This window comes from Homalodisca vitripennis, chromosome 6, assembly GCF_021130785.1.
Source record: "Homalodisca vitripennis isolate AUS2020 chromosome 6, UT_GWSS_2.1, whole genome shotgun sequence".
NCBI lineage: Eukaryota > Metazoa > Arthropoda > Insecta > Hemiptera > Cicadellidae > Homalodisca > Homalodisca vitripennis.
This window is the reverse complement of record NC_060212.1, coordinates 21,657,633-21,682,820: the sequence shown is the minus strand read 5'-3', so window position 1 is coordinate 21,682,820 and position 25,188 is coordinate 21,657,633. Positions and strand designations below refer to the sequence as shown.

The 25,188-nt window shown below is 34.2% G+C and overlaps 2 protein-coding genes across 2 annotated transcripts; both read right to left on the bottom strand.

The window, feature by feature from the left end:
• Nucleotides 1-1,026: 1,026 nt before the first annotated feature.
• LOC124365317 (RB1-inducible coiled-coil protein 1-like) lies at nucleotides 1,027-13,316 on the bottom strand. The gene is made up of 9 exons (XM_046821290.1): nucleotides 13,103-13,316; nucleotides 12,245-12,415; nucleotides 10,330-10,514; nucleotides 9,109-9,295; nucleotides 7,748-7,927; nucleotides 6,808-6,957; nucleotides 4,740-4,865; nucleotides 3,164-3,355; nucleotides 1,027-1,284 (listed from the first exon to the last, which is right to left on the bottom strand). Exons 1-9 carry the CDS (start codon nucleotides 13,235-13,237, stop codon nucleotides 1,027-1,029), a joined length of 1,584 nt encoding a protein of 527 aa, XP_046677246.1. The 5' UTR covers nucleotides 13,238-13,316.
• Nucleotides 13,317-13,674: 358 nt separating this feature from the next.
• Nucleotides 13,675-21,754, bottom strand: LOC124365316 (RB1-inducible coiled-coil protein 1-like). The gene is made up of 6 exons (XM_046821288.1): nucleotides 21,679-21,754; nucleotides 19,716-19,797; nucleotides 17,691-17,911; nucleotides 15,867-16,031; nucleotides 15,324-15,451; nucleotides 13,675-13,809 (listed from the first exon to the last, which is right to left on the bottom strand). The coding sequence occupies exons 1-6, from the start codon at nucleotides 21,752-21,754 to the stop codon at nucleotides 13,675-13,677; spliced, it is 807 nt and encodes a 268-aa protein (XP_046677244.1).
• Between the last annotated feature and the right edge of the window lie 3,434 nt (nucleotides 21,755-25,188).

The window sequence follows — 25,188 nt, the reverse complement described above, 5'->3', positions numbered from 1 at the left end:
CGTTAAAAAATTATTCATGGTTCAATAGACAGTTACGTTCTTTTAAATAAGATCCAGTTGTTTGTTCCTAGAAGCAACTTGTGTCCATCAATAGTTTTTTTTTGTCCCCAGATGTAACACAGTCCAACACTATAATTTTTCGTTTTTAAAAGCCTTAAGACTTTTAGGCAGAAGGTAGATGTGTTCAATAACATAGTTGGTGAGTTCAAATTCCAAATTGACAAAGTTTGTTGAGTTATTATAAAGCAAACCTTGGAATCAATCAAGTTGAGTCTTTTTTGTGTCAAATTTAACTCTGTTTAAGACACACATGCTCAAACTCCTTAGGGTTATGTCTTTGTGCTCAGATTATTTGTTTCACTTAGTAAGTTCTGCACACTTCAGCACAATATGTTTCTTGTATCACCCCCCTCCCCACCCACCCATTGCTGCATAATTCTTTCATTCCATATTGCACTACAGAATTGATTCTAGGTTATAACTAATACTTTTATTGACATTGTTACAAAACTGGTCTCAACTGAAAATGTTGCATACTTTAAATTTATTTATTACAAGAAGAAAAATATATATATTTGTGAAAGCGCAGTCATCACATCATAAAAATTTTTCTCATACTTATACAGTAAAACTTTTTACAGAATTAGGAAAAATGTAAATTTAATTTAATATAAATAAATGTATGTTTAGATATTTTATACAGTATATTTTATGTGAAAAGAGCTAAACACAATTTTTACTGCTATGATGGGTAGGTTACCATTCTATTAAAAACAGCTAACAGGTGTTAGTATAGAACTTGAGTAGTTGTATAGGTTAAGTAAAGCAGGTTTATCTTTACAAAATTAAGAGGAAGGTTACTTCTCTTGTTCCTCTTCAAATAAAACACTACACAAACAATACACAAATGAGCTTTTTCATATTACTGGGCATCTTGTCAACCAAAGGCAAAGGAATTGAATTTTCTTGACATTGTCGATACTTTTTAAACAACAGTTTTTTGTGTTTATGATAATTAATTGACACTTACACCCATCCACTCCAAAATGAGCTTAATATAGCAGCGGTCATCGATGTGGCTGTGGCCACAAGGCGGAAGCGAGTGCGAGCAGCTGCCATCTCTCGATCGTGATCCTGGATCAGCTGTCTCGCGACCTCACTCACTGCCTGGTTCCTTGCGGCCTCCGCCTGCTCTCTCCGTTCCCTCTCCCTTTTTCCTGCCTCCAGACTCCTTGCCAATTGTTTCCGCAACTCTTCAATTTCCGCTTCTTGACAGGCCACCTCCTGTTACAATCACATTTAGTACATTGTCTTAATTTCAACTCCACTCTCAGCTCCATTGTCCTTGCTTCTGCCTCCAGATTCCATGCCAGTTGCTTCCGCAACTCTCCTATCTCCTCATCTTGACAGGCCACCTCCTGTTACAATCACATTTAGTACATTGTCTTAATTTCAACTCCACTCTCAGCTCCATTGTCCTTGCTTCTGCCTCCAGATTCCATGCCAGTTGCTTCCGCAACTCTCCTATCTTCTCGTCTTGACAGGCCACAATCACATTAGTAATAGCATTTTCTATACTTCACGTTCAACATTCTCTCCCTAATCTTTGCCTTCAATTTCAGCATCAACCTTTTTACTATAACTCGTCCATGTATTCCTCCGGTGTCCCATGAAAATGTAATTTACGGCAAAATATTAAAAGAACTGAAAATTGAGCCCCTAATAATACTTATCTAACAGAAATTGTAAAATATACATTTTGTAGAAAGTTTACGTTAGAAACAGAAATTGTGTTTTGGCACTTTTAGACAAACACACAGTTGTATTGGGTAAATTACTAACAATTTTATCAGCATGGGATTTTTAGCACAGCAATAACAACAAAACGTCAACATTAAATAACTAGTAAGATCGATTCAAACTATAATGCGTTATAGTGTAGTATTTCAAATGCTAAGTTATAACTGTGAGAAACATAATATTACACAAAATCTAAGTTGAACTACTTTTATACAAAATTTGAGCTTAGGAATCTGCAAATAATAAAGGCTGAACTTAGATTATATGTGTAAACCTTTTGTCCACAAGAAACATTGAAGGAGTTATACAGATGTTGAAGATGGAGCTTGTATTGGCTACTGTTGACTTAATTACACTTAAAACACATAAACCAATTTTTAAAACTTTTATTTTCGTGAGGCCTTTTGATAGCAAGACTATCTTTGTCAGACACATCACAAAAGTAAATACAAAAGTAAATTTGATTTTTTTAAATAGTTAAACATATGTGATTTTAAAATTAATTTTTCATTTGTGTAAATAAAATTAAATCATTACTGGTATCATATTATACTGTATAAATTGTGAATGTTATTGATGTGATCTTCATGAAAGTAAAAATGAATTTTGTATTGGTCCATCTTCTTGATTTAATAAATCTTTTGTGTTTGTTTGATTTATGTAATATGATTCGCATGCAATCAAATATCTAGGTGTGTTAACGTGTTTTAATAATTTTAGGTTTTCCTTTGATATAGTGTGTCCAGTATTGATACAGTGGTTTACACACTATGCCCACACATGTTTAACTAGTATTCAAAATCAAATTTACTTTTTGTATTTACTTTTGTGATGTGTCTGACAAATATAGCCTTGTTATTAAAGGCCTCATAAAAATAAAAGTTTTAAATATTAGTTTACATGTTTTAAATGTAATTAAGCTAAATTATACATAGTTTCTGTTACAGTGCAAAGTTTTAAAAATAAAAAACACATAAATACACACACAACACATAACAGCATAAATATTTAAAAAAAAAAAAATACTTTTTGCTACTTTTCTACTATCTACAATGATATTATTAATACTTGAGAAGCAGCAATCTGGGAGGTTAACATACTTTTTTTTGTTATCCATAAAAATTTATCCTTTCTTAAACATTTTAGGAGGCAAAAACTGATGATTATAAACATACGAGTATGTATAGGATATTTAGACGAAAAACATTTTTGTAATTAAAATATGTTCAAATTAGACAGATATATCTGCTAGATTCAATTTTTGACATCGTCATAACATTTTGCCTAGGCTATGTACTTAGGAGGAGGACAAAATTTAAAAATACATTTAACTTGAATCAATCCCATACAATGAGGTACACACCTGTCTCAGCTCATAGATATGTTGATCCTTGATGTCCGCCTCACTGCGGTATGCACTGGTCAACTGCTGCAGTAGGCTGTGGACGTGATTGTGCTCACTGTGAAGGCATTCCTTCAACGAACCAAGATCATTCCTCACGGTGGCTATGAATTTCTGTACTTGCTCCTTCGTCTGGTGCAGCTGACTCACTTCCTGCTTCAACAGTAAAACAACATTATTTTTAAACATGTACTTCTAATTTTTCCTAGCATCTTTGTAAAACTTAAATTAAAGTACATTTCTAAATTACCCATTTTTCAGTTTCCAAAAATAACACTAATACCAAGACGGTAAAACATATTTTTAAGTTTCTCTTGACTGTCAAGCCCTTGCACATTAATAATAGCTGCACAGTTATGTAATGCATGACAGCTGTAAACTGAAAAACTAGATTTAGACCCTAGCAGTGTTCTTTTAAACAAGAATTCCACATTATGGCTATTTCACACTTTAGTGGCTGCCTATAAAAATACTACCAAATTGTAGTGTTTATTAAATATAACACAGAACGTTTTTCACTGAGAGTTTTTTTAGATTTTTTTTGCAGTGTTCTCGTTTTTTTTTTTAGTATTTGTTTCAACAGTTTATTTTCTTGCAATACAAAGTTTATTTCACCCCTAGGAAGTTCCACCTACAGGGTGTGTAAATTTGGCACTGTATTTCAAACAACTCAACTGCGTATTGTAAATTTCCATTAACTCCCTATAAACACAATCCCTTACAATTGTTTAGTAATGTTATGAATCATTCTACTCCAAATTGGAAGTCAGTTAGGAAAGTAGACAGATATCTGAGAGGCTTTTAGGACAGTGGCCCTCTTAACATTCCTTCCCAGGGTATTAAAGAGCGTCTGGGAATGCAGACAGGATTATCTTGAATTAGGCAACAACTTAAAAACACTCATGTAGCCAAGATTCCCAGGGAGGACGACACCACATGAGGAAAGGCCACACGCAGCTTAAAATAACATTCGAAAAACCAATGTCCGGGATGTCGGCTCACCACTAATGGCCCGGCTGTGGGAAACCAGTTCCGTTCTTGGAGGTCACACGTGTAGACCCAAAATATCTACTGGCCAATCAGGGCTCAGAAACCCTGGGGTACGGCACGGTAGGGGAGGCTCCACCTCCTCTGGAGAGGGAACCACCACCTCAGTATATAGACCCAAAATTAGTAGCTCTTGTCTGCTCATCTCTTGTATCGTCATCTCAGTCTCGCATCAGCGCAGTCAAGTCAGGGCCCAGTCCTGTACGAGTTCTGCCCGGTGTCATTCTCCGTGCTGCCATGTCTTTGTTGGCCCTATTGTCCATGGTGCTGGGTAAGTCACGCTAGCCCTCAGCTCTTTAGTATGTCTGGTAGTCTCCAGTATTTAATCAGCTTTGTAAGAACAACTTGTGTTCAATGTACAATTATTATTTAGATGTTTTGGATCAATAAACATATATTCAAAAACTCAAGCACTTAAGTTGCCCATTATTTGCTATCCTGACATTTAAGGTACACCCCAGCCATGCTTAACAATTCCAGTAATACTTACATCTTCCTTGCAATCTACTCTATTCTCGGTATACTCTAGCGAGTTTATTAATTCCAGTTCAGGTCCTGTTCCTGACCCAGAGGGTTGGCTCTCCAAGGGTTGTTCTATTGCTCTCTCTTCTTCCAACTGCAATCATAAACACTCTAATTAAGGAATTGTTTTTCACACAGATTCTCTCACAAAAAAGCTATTCATTGGTACTTATTGCTTTTAAATGACAGTGTTCAATTGATAGCTGTGCTCATTGTGTTTTATACACCGATGGCACATCTAAGTTAGGCCACACTAGACTCATGCTCTCTACAGTATATAAAGAGAATGGCCAAAAGACCTGATGGTTTTAAAATTAAAATAACACAAGAACTAAAAGTGATACAAGATATTTGATTGCTTATTAAAGAAGAGGGTTCATGGAAGCTAATGAAAATTACACCAAACCAACCAAATTGATCAGTTTAATATCTGAAGATGACATCATATTCTTTGATCATGCACTCTTCCAGTCTTGCACTGGAGCTATCAAACACCTTCTCTAACTTTGCAGGAGAAATGTTTGAGACGTCTTGGCTAATGGCCACTTTCAATTTGTCCAGTGTACGGGGTTTGTTTGTGTAAGCCCTTACTTTAAGGAACCTCCACAAGATAAAATCACAAATGCTAAGGTCTGGAGAGTGACGTGGCCATGCAATGTTCTCGAATTGCGAGATGATTCCGCCATTAGCCCCTTAAAAAGTTCAACACCTCATTGTCTGTATGGGCAGTTGCCCCATCTTGTTGAAACCATATCCTGAAACATCCTAAACAATGTCTCTGAAGTTCAGGGATCAGGAAGTTATGTAAATTCAACAGATAAATTTGACTAACTTTTCAACCACCCTCTTCAAAGGAATATAGCCTGATGACACAACTTGTTTTGTTACACTGCACCATACAGTAGCATTGGGACTATGCAAGAACGTTCGTGCAGTTGTTCAGGATTCATAGCAGACCAGTAAAAAAGTTTTTGTTTATTAAAATAACCGTCTAAATAAAAATTTGCTTTGTAACTCATCATTAAAATTTTTTTGTAAGTCATTACAAGATCAATCATTTGCTCTGCATTGTGTAATCATGAAGCTTTAGCTGCTGGACCAGCCATTTTATATAGGTGGATCAAAACGTAATATTTGTCTTACGAGTAGGGACTCTGCCTCTTCAAGCCATATTAAAATGTATACAGAATTGCTGCTGAACAGCAACGCAGGAATCACCACCTTAAAACAAGTGTCTCGACAACAAATGTGCAGGGGTAAACTGACTATTGTTCCATGGCTACTAAAAATATCCACGACTGGGCACTAGAACACGTCTATCCTTATCACCAACTCACCACACAGATCAGCGGTGAAAACTGACAGATCATTTTACCACTCACTGTACATGGACTGAGCAAATGCCATCCTCAGCTTGCTTGTACTGGTTTGAATATCCACCGATTTTGCAACCCAATCTATTTATAGTTACCTTTTGTCACATAACCAGTTTTGCTGAGATTGCACAAAAGATTTCAAGTCTATAACTCACTTCATAAGGCCATATGTGTTACATGTTAAAATGTCATACGATTATACTCAGCTTATTTACAAATTTATTCATTCCATAGTTTTTCTTATCACTAGGGATAACCGTAGGGACGATATAAAAATGTCCGCTAATGCTCAGCCAAATCATATGGTGACATGCACCATCATTTAATTTGACGTTGCCAATATAGAAACAAAGCCTTATGCAATGTCTAGAGGTCAGCTCATTATCAAGATATTGTGGGACAGACAGACAAACAGAAATGAAACTTTCCAGCCCAACACTGCTGATACTCAGCCAATTAGTCATTGTCTGGCATTTTTTTCATCAATTTATGGTTCACATTTATTAGTCTTAATCTGTTATCAGATCAAAGTTATTTTGATATTAACATAATGACAAACTAATTTGGAACATAAGTTTGGTACTTTGATCCAAAATAATAGTAAAATATGAATTTAGTAATGGTAACCTTGTGAAAATACAACAACATTAAATAACTCACCAAGCATTCCTCCTCCTTTGGTTTCTTTGGGCTTATAATACAGTTTGACTGAAAGAACTGAGAAAGGGCTTTAAAATCAGGCAAAGAAACTGGTGTGGAAAAATCTGGGATCATATCTTCATTTAGCATCTTTACATTGTCTAATTCCAGCTGAAAAAAGAACGAGAGCTGGAATTAACTGGACTGAAAAGAAACAAACTGAGTAAAACCTTATATTTAGGTTTGCAATATTTAAAATTTGGAAAACAATTTTATAAGCCTATTTACATTTCAATCTCAACACAAGATTTTTTTAGATAAAATATATCCCTGCATGAATTGAGTAAAAATATCTGGCTATTTTACTTCTTTTTAATTTGTTCAGAAATCAAAAACATAAATTTAGGTACATATTTCTGTTCTTACTATTCATATATCCATTTTTGTTCCTGCCATAAATTTAGATAGTTTGAAATTGTATAAGAAGACCAAATAATAAATTTAAAATGTAACCATTCATTAAACACTTTCTTGTATGCTTGCAAAAGAATATTTCTTTTAAATGTACTTAAATCACTTTAGATATGATAAACATAAGACAAAACCACAATGTGTCTATAATTTATGGCTTACGTTCAAAGTTTTAAGAAGGAAAAGGTCAATGTCTCTGAATTTTAATCTTGATTTTGAGGCAAGTAAACTATATTAATGTCTCGACTTATCTTAAGTAAATCTTCAGAGCTTTGAAAGGATTAAAATCACATTTTAAATCAGTTTATATAAATGAATAAATTTGTATTTACTTTTTTTTGTAAATATAATTCTCAATACCTCGTCTAGTAAAAAAGCCATTACAATTCTGTAATTTGATGACTCACACTTCAGTCTCAGTGTTTACAACTGAAATCTTTAGTTTTCCCAACTTCTACAATACACAATGTAAATTATTTGTTAGACATACCTTGGGTAGTTTGGTATCAAATGGCTCTGGAGCCTGGGTTGCAAAAGGTGGAGGAAAGTCTTGTAGTCCAGGAAAGAGACTGCTCAAAATGTGGTCTTTAAATAGGGTCTGGAAGAGCTCACGTTTGTCAACTTCAGCTGCATGAATTGAGCTTAGTTGACTAGAGATTCCATTGGCCCACTGGAATATTGAAAATAGCAATTTAAAACCTTTTCATCCAAGTAATGGCCCTATTAGATACTTATGACTAAGTAATTATCAGATAATATTACTTTGTTTACTGTTAAATTGCTTACTGTGCTCTGAAAGTTTAAGACTATTAATAAAATACTCAATGGTCAAATTCGCTTATAGTCACATTAAAATACATATAAGCTAATATTATGAAACATCCGCAGTAAATAAATTTTAAGAAGTAGTGTTCCATTCAGTATATAGAGTTTATTACACAGTAGTTTGAAAGGATAACAGGATTTCGGACATTTGCCTTTGTTATAGGTTATAAAAGATATAACACAACGTTATAACCTATATACCTTTTATAACCTATAACAATGGCAAATGTCTGAAATCCTGCTATCCTTTCAAAGCTTCCATCGTTAATAACAAACTATAAACAAGGAACAGTAGTTTGTGTAGTCTCAGTGTAAATGAATAATACTAGCCTTTTAGGATTCATAGCAGTCTGACATTGCTAACTCAGTCATTCCAGTCCAGTCTGACTCGGTCCATAAATATATAAAATTAGATACATCAGGCATGATTAAAAATGACATGTATCACAGCGAGTCGGGCTGAGTCCACCTTTGCGTCGGAATGACCTAGTAAGCGATATCACATTGAATTTGCCTATGGGTGCGAAAAGTTAGGTAGATGTTGCATACAAAATAGGCCAATTGGACTGTGTATATTTCTTTATTTCAAAACTATACTACTAATTAATTATAAAATTATATAACTAAAATATTGTTTGCATTTTGACTTTTTTAATCAAATCTGTCAAGGGAAGTTCAGACAATATCATTAATCACCTGTGCAGGAACTACCCACATAAAGTAAACTCTGATACTGTTTAATTTGTTTATAAGAAATTTAGGCTAATCCATAAAAATTCAACTTTTTCAATCATTGTTAGTTTTAAAAATAGAAATGTGCAATAAAAAAAGCAAGAAGGCATTGTCTACTTTCACATTTTATGATGAGGCGTAATATTAAACGTATTTTGTGTGGTGAAAAATTAATGGTGATCTATATAAGCTAAAACTTAAGAGATGTATGTTTCCCGAAGCAATTAATTTGCTTCTCAGAATCACACTTCCTAGATGAAATTTGTAAACAGTAGCCTATGTGGTTGGGCATACCTTAAGAAATGTACAAGAGAATTTTCTCCTGCGTACGACTTCTTCCACAGCTGTGAAATAGAGCCTAGGGACAGTGTGGATCTGCTGAACTAAGTTTAGCTTTTCCTTCAGTGTCGCCAACCCGGAGGAACTCATGTGAGTGTGTTCTAATAATGCTGCCATCTGGCACTGAACACTGTATGTCCATCTGTCAATATCATCAATGAAATTAGGATAGAATACTAAGAGTAAGGAAACAAAACATCTGTTATTTTCTAAACACTCAAGAAATAATAGTTTATATTATTGCAGCATTATACCTTCATATACAACGTTGTAATATGCATCAGTCAGAAAACACTGATATGATTTGTTTATTTTAACCAAGATTTTAGCTAAGTGTTAGGTTAGTTATCCACCTGATTACGTATCTTTAAATGTAATGTTACAGATTTCTTCTACCACTTAAAGATGGAAAACGTTTACAGGTTAAATATGAGTGAAGATAATATATTCCAGGTATCCTGGATTGAGTCCTTGTAATTTGTGCATATGGTCCAACACATTATCTATATTATACAAAGAGAGCTTTTGAAAAATGAATTTGTAAAGCTTTTCACAATTGTAAACCTTTTTACTATTAAAATTAATAAATGTAATTCTTAAACTTATTATCTAATTCTATTTTTAGTTTATTGGTTGTGTAAATCAATCTTAGAATTGATGAATGTTGCATTATCAGAAACTTATATTTAATTACAGAGTACAACATAGTAAAATTGTTTCAGATAATATAGGAATTGAAATGTTTTGAACTCTAACCCCTTTGGCTCACTTGTTATTATTCTAAATCTTTGATATTACCGTACTGAACAAAAATTTGATTAGATTAAACCTATCATACAACTAATGGTGTGATTTTATTGCAGTAGGTTAGTATCATTTATAATTAAAGTAAAACTAGACATAACATTATTTTTTTATCAACATAATCAAGAATATTTTAAGAAAAGACTGGTTGTATTAGAATTACGTTGTTTAACAGTATAACTAAAAGATATTAAAAGTGAGGAGAGCTGTATAAAGTTTAAAACTAAACTAATTAAAAACTACCTAACTACTTTCTTTCTTACAGTAAAGATAATAATAGAATCACATTTTTATGTATCAAACTACCATAGTAGTGTAGCCTGTCTGATAAGACATTTTAAATCACAGAGGTCTCTACTAAGCAATACTCACTTCAAACGTCCATTCAGGATCTTGATCATCTCCCTCTTTGCATGATCCACGCGCCAGTTAATCTCCATGATTTTCCCATGGTTTCTCTGCATTATAATTAACTGGCGCCGGTGACTCATGCACAGGTCTGGCAGAATGGATGTGTCTCCCAGCATGTTGGCTTTTCGGGAATTCATATCCATAGCCTGTGGACAGATCGGGATATTACAAACGCTTTTGTTATTGAACTAAATTAAAATACTAATTTCTCCATTGGTGAGTATTGAATTAAATTTTGATTACGTTCAGCTCACTTCAGGAATGTAGGATTCTGATATGGTAAGCAGCATTAAGATCAATAAAACAAAACAAAGCTTTTCAGCTATCAGTATGTATCTGAAATGGTAATGAATCATCTTTAACCCTTAGCCATCAATAAGACCTGCAATCTGACAGTCAGGTGCTTCTTTCTCAGTTGATATTTATTCATAAACTGGAAATAACAGCTCATATGGTCCACATAATCGTGCCCCCATTTTCTTCGTGGCATGATCTGTCACGCTTTACCGCCACTGCTTGGGAGTGCCAATAGTCGAGCGGTCTAAGATGCCGGACTTTGGGACTGAGTTAGAGGCAGGACAGGTTCAAATCCTATTTGTGACTGTAGTACTTTTCATCAGTACCATAGACCTTGTAATGTATCGACTCTCTCCCTTATTCTGTTTGGTAAGAATCTCGCAAAGGCCAGTGGTTCATGGGTTCATTGAAAGATATCTCATGGGATCATTCTCCAACCCGTTATTTTTGGAGAATATTCCTAACCAATCCAGTGTGTCACTGCATACTGCTAAGTTGGATTATAATGTTCCATTAGTTGTAGTATTGGGGGTATACATTCAGCCGTAAACAAAAGCCGTAAAAAGAAGTAAAACTACGACACGGTAGGTCTAAACCTGGGCTCTTTCATGTTTTAGCAGTGATACTGGTGCAGTAAGGCATGTGGACCTTATGAGCTTTAAAGAAAGTACAGAAGTCAGCGATACCGAGTTGAGATTACACATATATGCAGTCTACATGTGATGTCTACTCGAACTGTGAGATCCAACAGTTAGGATAAAAAGCACATATGAACAACTAATGATATCCATGAGCATAATTATCAGCAGCCACGTAATAAGTTTTGTTAATGGTATTTTTTAAATACTTCGGGCTCGTTACTACAAAAACAATTGATAAAAGATTTGAATTTTAATAGCTGGTTTTTACTGTTTTTCCTTTCTTAAAAAAATCATCTGTTATTAAAAATCAACTGTTCTGTTCAATCCCTAAGAACCAGCTTGCTTTATATATTAGTCATTGTAATTGGAACAGGCAATGCTCCACAGCTACAACAGTTCCAAAACCGTTTGATAAAAAAGTAAAAGTTCTTCTTGCAACTGTTGCAAATAATCAAACTTGAGCAGCTACAGTGTTTTTTGTAAAGAGTAATGGTAACTGGAATATTAAAACAATCTGTTGTATTACTGTTCCACAGATTTCATAAACTCATTGCAATGGCTCATTGATGGCTATTTGAAGGAACTATGAAGGAAACAGGATTTTTCCGGACATTTGCCATCGTTCAGTGACACAATAAATCAGTAACACTACGTTTCGATTTAGTTTAGTTAGTAGTTTACGTTTCGTTTCGGAACTAGATAGTTTGTACTTGTCCTCAAAGAATGTCTTTGACTGAATATTATGTAAAGAATAAATAGGTATTGTCCTTTTAAAAAAAAAGAAAAAAACTGATTCCATTTTAAACTTAAAAATGTGTCTCACATTCTGGCACTATTTATTTCAATTCACAAAAAAAAGAGTGACGATTTTTGTTACTTGAATATTGGTTTCTTATTTTAAAATTTCATTTCTCCATGACATCTCAATTAGAGCTTACCTCTGCGAGGTCTCCCTGTTCCTTCACAAGACAAGAGAGTTTATTGAGGAGTTTGTCAAGACCAGAAAACCTCTCTGGAAGGCCTTGGATAGTCCTCATGTTTTTGTCCCCAAAGCTGACCATCAACTTTGTAAGAGGCGTCTGTATGTTGGAGACAGTTTCTTCGGTGAACTACAAAAAAAACAAAATAGAACACTATACAAAATAGCATGGAACATGTTAAGAATGTGGAACTGATGGAGTAGATTTAATTTTAGCAGATGTAACTGATTGATAAAGGGTGTTATAAGGTCATATCGTCTAAGTTTGAAGATAAAGCGTGTACAATAATTTTGAGCACGTTGTAACCTGTCCGAAAGCTCCACCGTCATGTCATTTATAACTAAGCTACAGTAATTGAAATGACAGAAAATCAATGTCTTCACTAGCATTACTTTTAAATTCAAGGGTAAATAAATAGCAAATTACTTAAGACTATGAATACCAGCAAATACCCTGCCACAAGTCTCAGTAACATTATCGGCCCTACTAAGATTTTTTGTAATAGTCAGTCCAAGATTTTTGACTTTGTCACTGTATGAAATAGGATGACCGTTCAATATGAGTGTAGGAGAGTTGTTCAAGTCGATACTGCTCAGAAGTCTGGAAGTTCCAATGAGAATAGTTTCAGATTTGCTTTCGTTAAGTTTCAGTCCGTGTTTAAATATTTATTTTAACTATATATCTACAGATATTTTATGTTTTGATAAGTGTTTAGGAGGGGATCAAAACTCTTTAGTTTTTCTCTTGCATAAATGGTCATGTCTGTAATCTATTTGGCATTTAAATCTTAATGTCACACTATTGTGCAGCTCATACCTGTTGAATGTCTCTCATGCAAGTCTGCGAGAGTTGTTGGACGGTGTCACCGGAACCACGCGCTTGCAGCCAGTCGAGTAGTGTCATGTTGTCCCTCTGCTCTTCAATATCCTTGCAGCTGGAGATGGAGGTCATAGGGTCCTGGGAGACTTGCTTTGCCAGGCTCGGCAGCAGAGGAATGTTGGCCAACGTAGCTTCCACCTCTTCCAAACTGTAAGCAGTACGTACAGAACAGATTTATATTTATTTATTTATTTTTTTTATTTTTATTATTTCAACGGCATAACCATTTTAACAAGTAAGTTTCAAAACAATAGAATACATAGATATGAGAACAAATAGATATGAATTGTAAGATGCATAACAAGAAAGTATAAATAGATAACAAGTAATGTGTAACAATAAATAGATACATATTATAACAATAACAAAGAAAGGTGCTTAACAAGAACGATGCAAAACAAGAAATGAACTATTACGTAGGTAACAGTGTTGAAAAAGAATAATAAAATAAAACACTGAGACACAACACAGGCAGGGTAGGTGTAGAGACGAGCCAATAATAATAACAGCTACAGTGATGCAAGCCGGCTTTTTATTGCAGATTTGGATGCGTTAAAGATGTCGAGGGTGGATGGAATGTTGTTCCCTAGCCGCTGAATCCTCAGCATTGGGCCATTTGCTGCATAAGAGGAGGAAGCTGCGACCTTGGTGAAAGAAGGATTAAGAATTAAATAGAATTTCTACATTATTAAAATTCAAAAGCATGGAGTCCACCGGAAGTAAAATTGTTTAAAGACCTGAAGAATACATTTTTTAAACATGCTAACTTGTATCTTTGATAAACACATTAGAATTAGTTTTCACAGTTGATTTTCTCTTTGTAAGCTGTCAGTCTTAGGAACTCAGTTAGAGATAGCACTAGTTAAAATCCTGTCTGTGGCTTCACCCCTTTACAGCAATCTTGAACTGTACTAATTCTCCCCCTTATTCTTTGATAAAACCCTTGCAAAGGCTGACATGAGAACAGGTACAATAATAGTCACAAAAACCTGGCCTTCTTTTTTATGAAATAAGTATTATTTTAATGTTTGGTTAATTTAGTATAGTTTGGCCAAACATACATTTTTTAAACTTAGCGATAAACTAGTTTAACTGATGTAAATATGAACTTTACTGAATTTACATTATTTTTGTACAGAGATGATAGGAATGATTGCAAATTTTCCAAGTATGTAATGTAGATGGTAAAGCTGTTTTGGTGAAGGCAGATACTGGAAATGTCTTTTTGGTGATCCACCTGCTAGTGGCATAACGCAAGACCACCATATTAGAATTTGAAGCGGTGCTAAAAAGATGCCAAATTTGTCAAACATCTTAGGTTTCTGCTTCAGAAAATTCCACGATATCCAGCCAACCGGAAACCTTTGAAGTTCATTTAAAAAAATAGGATTGTAACCATCCTAAAGCGAGTTGTAGATGAAACAATTCTGAGGATTTTAGACCAATCACACTCCTTAACACAAGCTAAAAATACTGGAAAGGCTCATAGAATCAAACCCATTTCCAAGAATTTTATCCTAATTGAATATAGTGGATTTAGAACAAAACTGTTATAAGTCATGGCTTTAACAAAAACCATTAAGAATGGATTTAAAAAAAGAAACAGTTGTGTTATCTTGAAACTTTTAAAGGCATTATACCCTGTAAGAAAATAGAACCCTACTTAATAACATGTTTTGAAACAGATGTTTCAAGATCCACCTGAATGAACAAGAAAATCTTCGGTACAGATTAAATGATGGATTACCTCAAGGATCAGTACTGGGTCCACTATTGTCCAATAAATATATACATCCAGGAAGTTTAGCCATGCCGATTATATTACTCTGACCGACCAATCTAAAGAGATCTATGTGTCTGGAAAATTCTTGGAAGAAGATCTCAAAGGAAGGAATAAGTTTTAGGGCTTTTACATATGGAGACTAAAACTTAATGTTAAAGAAACCCAAATGGGCTGACAAACACATGAAGAAAACTACAGGTAAAATCAAAATCCTCAATAACATCCTGCACAAACTCTTTAGATTTGATTGGGGTACAAATACCGTAGTCCATAAAACATCTCTGTTGGCTCTGGTGTATTCAGCAGTCAAATAATATTTCAAATATATTTTGTAAAATACATTGCCTAAGCTTTCAGTTTTTAAAGCAAACTTACGTTTCTATCAGTTGTAAATAGTGTGGCTTTTTTTTCCAGAAACTCCTGGAGCACGGTCAGGAACTCCTCTGTTTTAGATTTGGCACCTGGCACTGTAAGACTCATGTTGGCGATTGCAATCATGAAACCTGGAACGGAAAAATTTTTGATTTTTCAAAGCAAAGTTATACTTTTGACAGGTTCCTAGTGTTTTGCTATTATTAAATATATAGTTATATTTCACTGATAAAATTTAAAAATAGGAAAAATTATATAACTTTTAGGCATGAAAAATGTTTTGACCCTATTAGGAGTGTGGGCATTACTATTGATAAGTGTATTAATGATAAGTAGTTATTTGCCTGGCAGATCATTCTGACATCTTGACCTGATTTTTATTGGATCTCTTTCACTGTCATACACCTAAATGCAGCATTTATTGGTTAATTCACAAAAGATAGATACATTGATTTTGGATATAAGTAGAGGAATAGAAACAAACATTGTTCTCATTATTTTGTCAAATGCAACCTAGATATCAGAGAATAAGGTTATGGTGCATACCCTGATGTTGAAGGTGTTGTTCGTGCACCAGGCGCTGGCATGCTTGCAAGGCTACTTGAGACATCCCGCAGAGGCGGAAAGCCAGATGTGCCCGAAGGACAAGAGCATTCATGCTGTCTCCAAGTGCCAATCCTTCATCCACCTCATCCTGCAAATCTGACAATTCTGAAACAAGATTTGCAAATTAGCCATGAACTGATGAACATTTGTTGAGGTTATTGTACATAACATACGAAACATTAGTTAAATCGCTAATTTCTAAAATCATAGCCAACTACAAAATACCACTAAAAAATTATTTAACGCTTTTGTCCAGGAGCATATATTCAGCTTTTTATTTTAAAAAGGATTTTTATTGCCTCATGGACTTTTAAACATATGAACTGACTAATTCTTTGCCATGTACACAAATTTAATTTTTCAATAGTTTTAATAATATAGCATTGATATTGCTATTTTGTGACTTTTACCAACATTGGCAACAAAGAAATGTGTTGAATGTTAACTGCTATTTAATAATATAATTTGTATGAATACTTAATCATTCTTAGATGAGCTACAGAATACTTATAAAAGTATATTATGTGCACAACCAACCAGAACAATTCAGCTGCGGCAACATTAATTTTTTATAGTCACTGACCAAATACGGTTAATATAAGAATATAACATCTGTTACAGTAGCGATTGATTCTATCTGGTAGAAATATACCCCTTCTGTCCCAATCGGAAGAAAGATAGATTTTACATGAGGCTATCAACTTGAAGATGTATTATTAATTCATGAACTTAATCCCTGTTGCCAAAAAGTGATGTATGAGACACTTGTAGCTAAGGGTGGAGCATATCAATCCGCAAAGGTTCCTTCTTAAGTAGCTCGTATCCAGTAAAAATGTTTGGTCGACTTCTGACAATTTTAAATCCAGCAGATTTATTCCTCTAGTAAAGGTTTGTGCCAATAGTGAATAACTCAACCAATAACTAACTTTACTACAATGATTTGTTAGTTTTGTTACTACACTAACTTTTTTCCATTTAATCTTTGTTGTATCTCTTATAGTCTCCAAGATCCCTTCAGTGTACATACAATTTGGATTGCGCTGTATAGCCATTCCTTTTCCGAACTTCAAATGGACACCATCTTGAAACCGAGATATCAATAACAGTAAAAGAATAAAAGATGTTTATACTTGTATAATATATGTTAAAAATGTATCTTTCTATGTTGATATTGTGAAATAGTTTAGTTAAAACTTTTGCCCAAATATGAATTTCTGCCATCTTGAAATTTTTCATTGGTTAAGACTGACCAACAAACTCATCCAAGCTAAGTGTATTTACTGCCTTTGTACCGATTTAAGTTTGGATATTTTGAAAGTTACGGCAGTTATCATGTTTGCAAGCTCGCGTTATATTGTATAAGCCCATAAACACAGACACACACATATATACGAGTATATACGGTATATACGGTTTTAACATTACTAGTGCCCTGGGTGAGATTTTTTCGGCGCCCCCTAACTGCAATTAAATTACATACAAAAAAGGCTACCAGCGGCCCTTTTCGTCCGGCGCCCCTGGGCGGTCGCCCAACTGCGTCCTACCCTAACGCCGCTCCTGTATATGTATATATATATATACATGAATTTATGGATTATTGTGGATAAAAGTGATATTTCTCACTGAAGCAAAAAAATTGTTATCAATAGTAAATTTTCTATTGAATTACATCTGACTAAATAAGTAAATTAAATTAATTCCTCATTGTAGCATAAATTAAAAGACAACTTATTTGGCAGCTAAACAGGATTTATCAGTATTTACCTGGTCCGTCTTCAAGAACCATCAGGTCGAGAGGAACTGTACTGCCTGGATGGAGGTAGTATTGTTTGTTGTACAGGAAGATCGGGTTGGTATCAGTGCCGACAGGGTATGCGCACACTCTTTGGGTTGGCAAGAGTGCTATCCCCCCACTCACTAGCAATACTTGCTTGTTTATGGGGATCTTGGTCACGTTAAAAATGTGTTCCTGTAGTACGGACACTCTGTTGACACAAAACAGTGAACACATTAAAACTGGCTGCAAGTAGTTTGTTTATTTAAAAACACATTCAGAAAATGTGATCAGCAGTATTAATTAAAATGTTATTAAGCTATTAGAAATCCATTTATATAAAAACAACCCAGAGGACTTTACAGGCTGCTTGACATTTTTTGAAGTTCTTGCTGCCCAAAATTGGAATTATGTAAACCCAAAACCTAGAGGTCTTTACACAACAACGGCACATTACGGACTTCCATGTTGCCCAAATATTGGAAATACGGGCACATTTAAGTGAAGGTGACAGCGCACTAGAATATTTCACTTATATGAACCATAAATCTAGAGAACATTTCAATAATCTCTGTCAAAATACTAGAGTTCTCCATAGCCTAAATATTGGAATTATGAACACAAAGCATTAGTATGAAACCAATAAACACTAAACCTAGAGGACTTCACAAGCCGCTGGCAAGGAAGCAGCCAGCAAGGGGCTCCAAGGGGTCTGGAGCCCTCCTTATTTTCAATTGTTTCAATTACTTTTTTAGTAAAAGATTATTAATATCTAAATAATTCAGTATTACTGATATGCACTTCTGAAAGATTACTCTAAATACAGATACACGTCAAGAACTTCTTAAGGAACAAAATGGGGCCTTACTTTCTGACCACTTTGAGGAAATATCAGTTGTCTTGACCCCCTAAATTTTTTCCTGGCTCCATTCTTGTTAAGTACTAGCATAAACAGGGCTACTAAATTAATAACTACTCTAAAAATGGTTTTGGTATTTTAAATTTTTAATCAGTTCTGATATGGTCTCTCTTTTCTCTATCATGTCTATTTAATTATGGAATAAAATGTAGTTTGGACTTTTCAGTTGGAATATCTAGATACATTGAAGTAAATAAGGAGTGCACCAGTGTCTTAACATCGGATATTGCATGTCTTAACATCCGCACTGACTCACTCTGACTCAACTTTCGTGTTGACCGAAATTCGTTATTTATTTTATTATATTTTACTTTACTTTTCGGTGACTGTAACGATAATCTCTGAAAAGGTATAAAATGTTATTAAAATAAATGAATAAATGTGAAAACTAATAGACAAAAACAAAATAATTAAGGAGAAAAACTTATTTTATAGAGATAAATTCATAGTCCAACTTTCATTGTTGGATTTTTCAATCACAATTCTGCAAAAGCTGATACCTTTAGATGTTCTCCAGTTAAATTTTGAAGAGAAAACTATTTTTACTTCCATGTTTACTTAAAGATCCTAAAACACGTATTTTCCACAGTATTTCACGTTGTGTTCTGCTTAAAAAACATTGTTTGTTAAGCATACGTCATACTATTAATGTTCTGAACTCATTATTGGAAATCAATAATGTCCATCGCTTTATATGGATACGCTTATATTAACTTCATCAATCCATTTATAAGCAATATGTAATATTCCAGAATAAGTAAAAATATATAAAATTATATGAATGAACACAAAACAATTTGATTGCCACTTTATGTGAACAATGACTCATAATAATGACCCCATCATTTTAAAAATTAGAATAAATATGCTGCTTAACACTGCCACTTTTATTACATATACTAGTAGAAGCCACCAAAACATATATTCACAGACCAGAACGTACAGTATGGTTCTGGTTATTTCTTCACTTCTCCACCTTTTTACAAGCTATTACTCTTTTGATATTTTTCCTCAATAATTTTATTTATCACTGTCAAATAAATAAAAAATACACATTTTACATGGATTGATGTAATTTAGAGATACAGATACTTACAGTTCTGCACACATGAGGACGTCGAAGAACAGCATGTTTCCAGCATCCACATTAAAAACGTGCAGCATCATGATTTTTTTTCCTGGAACAGACAAATGAGTTGGAAGAGTTTGTTGAGAAGCACACAAATGTGGATATGGATATGGACAACCAGTCTTAAAACTTTGTTTACCCATACGGTTGGTGTTTTGTCCTGATCACAAGTTTGTACATTAAAATTTGCGATCAACCTTTGAAATGAAAATCATCAGATTTAAATGTATGTGTTATTGGGTATATTGGCAGCTATCCAAAACAAGCAGCTGTTATACCATTCCTAAATAAATTCTAGGCCCCTGGGCTGTATACATTACACCCCCCTTAAAAAAAATGACATTGAATAAAAATGGTACAGGTACATGTTCCAGTCACTGCTACTGTTAAACTAGTCTGAGTACGTTTTGCCAAGAACAGCGGTACGCGTGTACAGTATCTGTAACAGTAACCTGTACCGGGTACTTTCGGTTTGCGGTAACTTGTACTCTCTGTATAGACGAGTAACCGGTACAAAGTAACTGTTACAGTAGTCGCGACGTGATCAGTTGTCACAGTAGTGAGTGACTTGCCGAGCTCTGAGCAGTTCTGTACTGTAACATTCGTTGTCACTACGAGGTAACACCGCTCTGAGCAGTCTGGCGATTGCGCGTTAAAACGAACAGTTACCGGTTACAATGAATTAAAAAAAAACTTGTTCAATTTAATCTGTATTAAAAATTAAACGTTTCAATTAGTGATTTGCAAAATTACACGTTCAAAATAATGGCCAAATTCCATGATGTGACCAATACCGAATTTTGTGGACCACATTGACCAGAATAAAATTTAGATGGTAATTTAATAACACCTTTTGTTCTTACAATTTACCTAGCACAATTACAATTACAGTACACGTATATCGTTTCGTTGTTATTGATATAAAAACTCGAAGTTTTTTTATGAATAGTTGTATATGCAGAAACGCAGAAAACAAACTAATTTTTAATATAACTCCCGTTATGTAGCTCTATTACTTACTTTCTGGTCAACTTTCAAACTCGGACATCTGTACTTTTTGATTCGAGAGAACACATCAAGATTTTACTTTGTGATTTAAACTGAACTATTTTGTTAATGTTATCTTTAAATTTTATTTAGTTAAATACACTTCATAAACTGTATTTGTTACAGAAGATTTTAATAAACCTTCTATAAGCTTCCCCTGATTATTGGTAGTAGAGTGGTTTTACTGTAATCTTTATACACTATGACCTCCTTATATTAGTTAAGAAGTACTATTTTAAACAAATTTATGACCTATTATTTCAAGAATTTTTCCATGGAAACTCCGGAATCTCCCCCTATAGTATGAACACCCCTCAGAGAATATTTCTGGGTGCGCCACTGTAAAACTGTTTAAAGTTGACAATTCACATAGAAAAGTGAAATATATTACATTAGAATAAAAGAAGCTGAATACTGTAGTGTAATAAAACCGCTAGTTTTAAATCTGCAATCTTATATTTGCTTAGTAAAAATTTACTGTGATCTATATAGCTTTTGTGCAAGATTGCCAATCTGCTTTGCCCAAGTTTAAGTTATTACCAATATTTAAGAAGTTGTTAGTGGTTTCTTCTTCTAACTGAAAATTCTCTATAACATTTTTGATCTACGAAAGTTGTTACTATAGTTAAAATGTATAACCATTGTTTTTAGACATAACAATATTTTGATATAACGAACTATTTCGTTTATTAAAACGTAAGACCTTATTTCTAACTGATCTACAGCATCACATAATTAATCAGTTATAAAAATAGGCTATTAAATTAAAATTTGGGATACAACAGTAGGTCTACTCACAGATAATTCACTGAAGGAGGATGGCAAGGTTGATGGCGAGCTAGGTAGCTGAAGTGTCTTCCAGACTAGATCGACTCTGACTGACCGTCGGTGGATCGCCTGCCCTTATTTCTACCCCCATCCCTTCCCCCCACCAACTCAGAACCACCCAGCCTTGTCATTTTCTGCACTGCTAGTAGGTAGGTACATTGTTGTACAGTCCAATAGCCAATTTTCCACCACGTCCTTTTTTTGTTCTGTCTCTTCCGAAATGGTTTAGAAATGCTAAGGGCCACAACCATCTCGGCTGTCCACTGCATTCGTTGTCCCCGGCCGTTGCTGTATTGTAAACATTGGTATTCTTTTCAACAAGAAAGGCCTGTCTTCTTGAAACCGTTTGAAATGCTAGACAATTGGAGCTTCAAGAACGAAAGTCCTACAAGATATAATCCTTAAGGCTAATTTAGAAACAGATTTACATTATTTTTTTCTGAATAGTTTGGTTTACTATTCATTCTGGTAAATTTTATTTCTTAAAAACAATGCAAAGTAACAAACCGCCCTACTCTCTAATTTTTCAATCACAGAAATTTTAAAGAGGTATAATTTTTTAATGTGGTTTAATCGCAATCAAATTATTGTAATATCAGTTTTAGCAGGTTGGCTCGAAAGCGCTAATGTGCTACGGTATTGGACATTTGTTAGGAATATCACTTCAAATGTGCCTTTCTCGAATAAAATTATTTGTATTGTAATATGCTAACAACCAAATTTACTCAACAAAAATTGTAACAAATTATGAACAGACTTTAAATTTTAAAAAAGTTAAACATTCCTTTTTTTAATTTTCGGTTTATTGTAACAATACGAGGTGAATTAAGTAAGACTTAATATGTGATCATGCCAATGGCGCTGTGTAGCGGGTACAACGGTTATCGCAAGATAACCGGATCAAGCAACGTCGAGCGTGGCTGCTGCTTGGATGGGTGACTGCTGAGCGATCCTGTCCTTGCAAGCAGCCCGCCTACCCGACCATTGGTAGTGGTTCGGAAGTCACCTTTAAGCCGTTGGTCCCCAGGTTAAGTGTTAGAGAGGGCTTCTTAGCCCTAACTTCGCCTGGTAAAATAAGACATCTTTACTTTACTTTACTTTACTTACTTTAGGCTACTATTCAAATCTACATATTACAACATATGAAGAGTATGCTACGTGAAAGGCTTCGCTGAGTACAATTTCAAGCTATCGCATAGCATTTTCATTCTCGATATGTCCTATAGATAGACATACAAACAACCATACAGAAAAGAAGTTTTTACAACCCTCTCCTCCCCAGCGGGGATATATATATATTTCCGGATAATTTACGGGTCCATAAAAATACTTTTATTACGTTTATAATATTAATTTATGTATTTGAAAAAGATCAAAATATATTTCATTGTGTAGATTTAGACCCACAACTAAGAATTCTAAATCGATAAGCATAAGAAAACACAAGAAAAGATATCATAGCCTATGTACCAGATAATTATGTTTATAAAAATAGAAACACTAAAACATATAATAGTATCCAAAGTGTTTATAATCGGTTTCTAATCGGGTACCTTACTATTAATTAGTTAAGACAAAGAAATGTATGACATGTTACATAGCATATGGCTCTAACTAACTCAATGTTATAACTATCGCCTAAGCAATAATTTTGTCACGATAAAATATTCTTGCCAAATTAGATCACAAAAAATATTTTTGAGCTATGTATTTTTCAAAGACAAGTGTACAAAGAGGGAAAACTAAGGAAGGTAGGATCATAGATAATGTAATATTTCCAGAATATTTTAATCCAAGAAATTATCTACAAGAGGAATTTCAAGACAATTTTTAATGAAATTAAAAACTGTCCCGTGTATGTCATCAAATCGTGAGATTAAATGAGTCTGAGAGCGGTCACGGGTAGGTCTGTAATGTGCGTAGTGACCCCGTCTTGCTAAAAGTACAAAGCATCAATATCAATATCCAGCTTCTCTAGTAATGGAACAAAAAAGGCATTCAACATTACAACATACCGTGGAACCGTTTTCCCCGTTACCTTCAAATACGTAAAATCCAAAAATTCTCTGTTGGTCGTTACCTTACTTTGACGATATATAAAAGCTTAGGTTGAAATCTTTCTGAGGTTATAAGCACTCTAATAACTCATTTTTTTTGTTAACGAGGTCAGAAGGGTAAAGGTGTGATTCATCAGAGATAATCAAATTAGAAAAATTAGGCCTCATTTTTAATGACAATTATTTATTACTGAACACAACTCTTTTGCCATAGTCCAGATCTTTAAGTTGTTGCACAATTTAAATGTTGTAAGGATAAAAATGAATGTCGTGGTGCAAAATCCTCAGTGGGGTTCTGTTTGAAAAGCCAACGCTAGCTAGCTACCAGGCCTCCCGCTTTGGACTGCGAGTAACTGCAACTCTCACTCTCTCCACATTGCTTGGTGTGCGAACATTGTAGAACTCCCCGAGTTTTATTTTGGGTAGAGACCATATTTCTAAATAAACTTACCAACTACTTTTAGATCTAACACCTGATGCTTTTTTGTAGGATTGTGGGTGTTAGTTAGCAGATTTGTCAACTTGGTCTATTCCTTTATAACTGTATATTACTATAGTGGCAATCATAGGTCATAGTTGTAAGAATGCCCAATGCAACAGTCCATTGGACTTAATTCAAAGATGCAGACGTTCAATTTATCGAACAATTCATTAATTACATCTCAAAGAGTATAAATTTTATAACAATAATAAATGATGTTTATACATTTTTTATATAATTGCATTGTACTTTTAAATAGGCCTACTATTAATTACATCAAAGCATTTGCAAAACTATGTGGTTTATTAGGGAAAATACTCAGTATTTTTACCGTTACAAATATGAAATACTGATTTAGAGTATCTAGTATTTAAAACGTGAACAGTACGGAAATACTGATTTCAAGTACCCAGTACCGTATTTAAAGCGTTACAAATACTGAAATACTGATTTAGAGTATCTAGTATTTAAAACGTGAACAGTACGGAAATACTGATTTCAAGAACCCAGTACCGTATTTAAAGCGTTACAAATACTGAAATACTGATTTAGAGTATCTAGTATTTAAAACGTGAACAGTACGGAAATACTGATTTCAAGTACCCAGGGCCTACCGTATTTAAAGCGTTACAAATACTGAAATACTGATTTAGAGTATCTAGTATTTAAAACGTGAACAGTACGGAAATACTGATTTCAAGTACCCAGTACCGTATTTAAAGCGTTACAAATACTGAAATACTGATTTAGAGTATCTAGTATTTAAAACGTGAACAGTACGGAAATACTGATTTCAAGTACCCAGGGCCTACCGTATTTAAAGCGTTACAAATACTGAAATACTGATTTAGAGTATCTAGTATTTAAAACGTGAACAGTACGGAAATACTGATTTCAAGTACCCAGTACCGTATTTAAAGCGTTACAAATACTGAAATACTGATTTAGAGTATCTAGTATTTAAAACGTGAACAGTACGGAAATATTGATTTCAAGTAGGCCTACCCAGTACCGTATTTAAAGCGTT

What these genes read in the sequence shown, in the direction of transcription:
- LOC124365317 (XM_046821290.1), bottom strand. Translation starts at nt 13,237, where the DNA reads ATGACCTCCATCTCCAGCTGCAAGGATATTGAAGAGCAGAGGGACAAC. An exon ending in ATCCTGAATGGACGTTTGAA is followed by an intron (nt 9,296 to 10,329) that starts GTGAGTATTGCT and finishes TGATATTGACAG; the next exon opens with ATGGACATACAGTGTTCAGT. An exon ending in TCTCTTGTACATTTCTTAAG is followed by an intron (nt 7,928 to 9,108) that starts GTATGCCCAACC and finishes TCAATATTCCAG; the next exon opens with TGGGCCAATGGAATCTCTAG.
- LOC124365316 (XM_046821288.1), bottom strand. Translation starts at nt 21,754, where the DNA reads ATGACAAGGCTGGGTGGTTCTGAGTTGGTGGGGGGAAGGGATGGGGGT. An exon ending in GGGCAGGCGATCCACCGACG is followed by an intron (nt 19,798 to 21,678) that starts GTCAGTCAGAGT and finishes TGTCTGTTCCAG; the next exon opens with GAAAAAAAATCATGATGCTG. An exon ending in ACAACACCTTCAACATCAGG is followed by an intron (nt 15,452 to 15,866) that starts GTATGCACCATA and finishes TTTCCGTTCCAG; the next exon opens with GTTTCATGATTGCAATCGCC.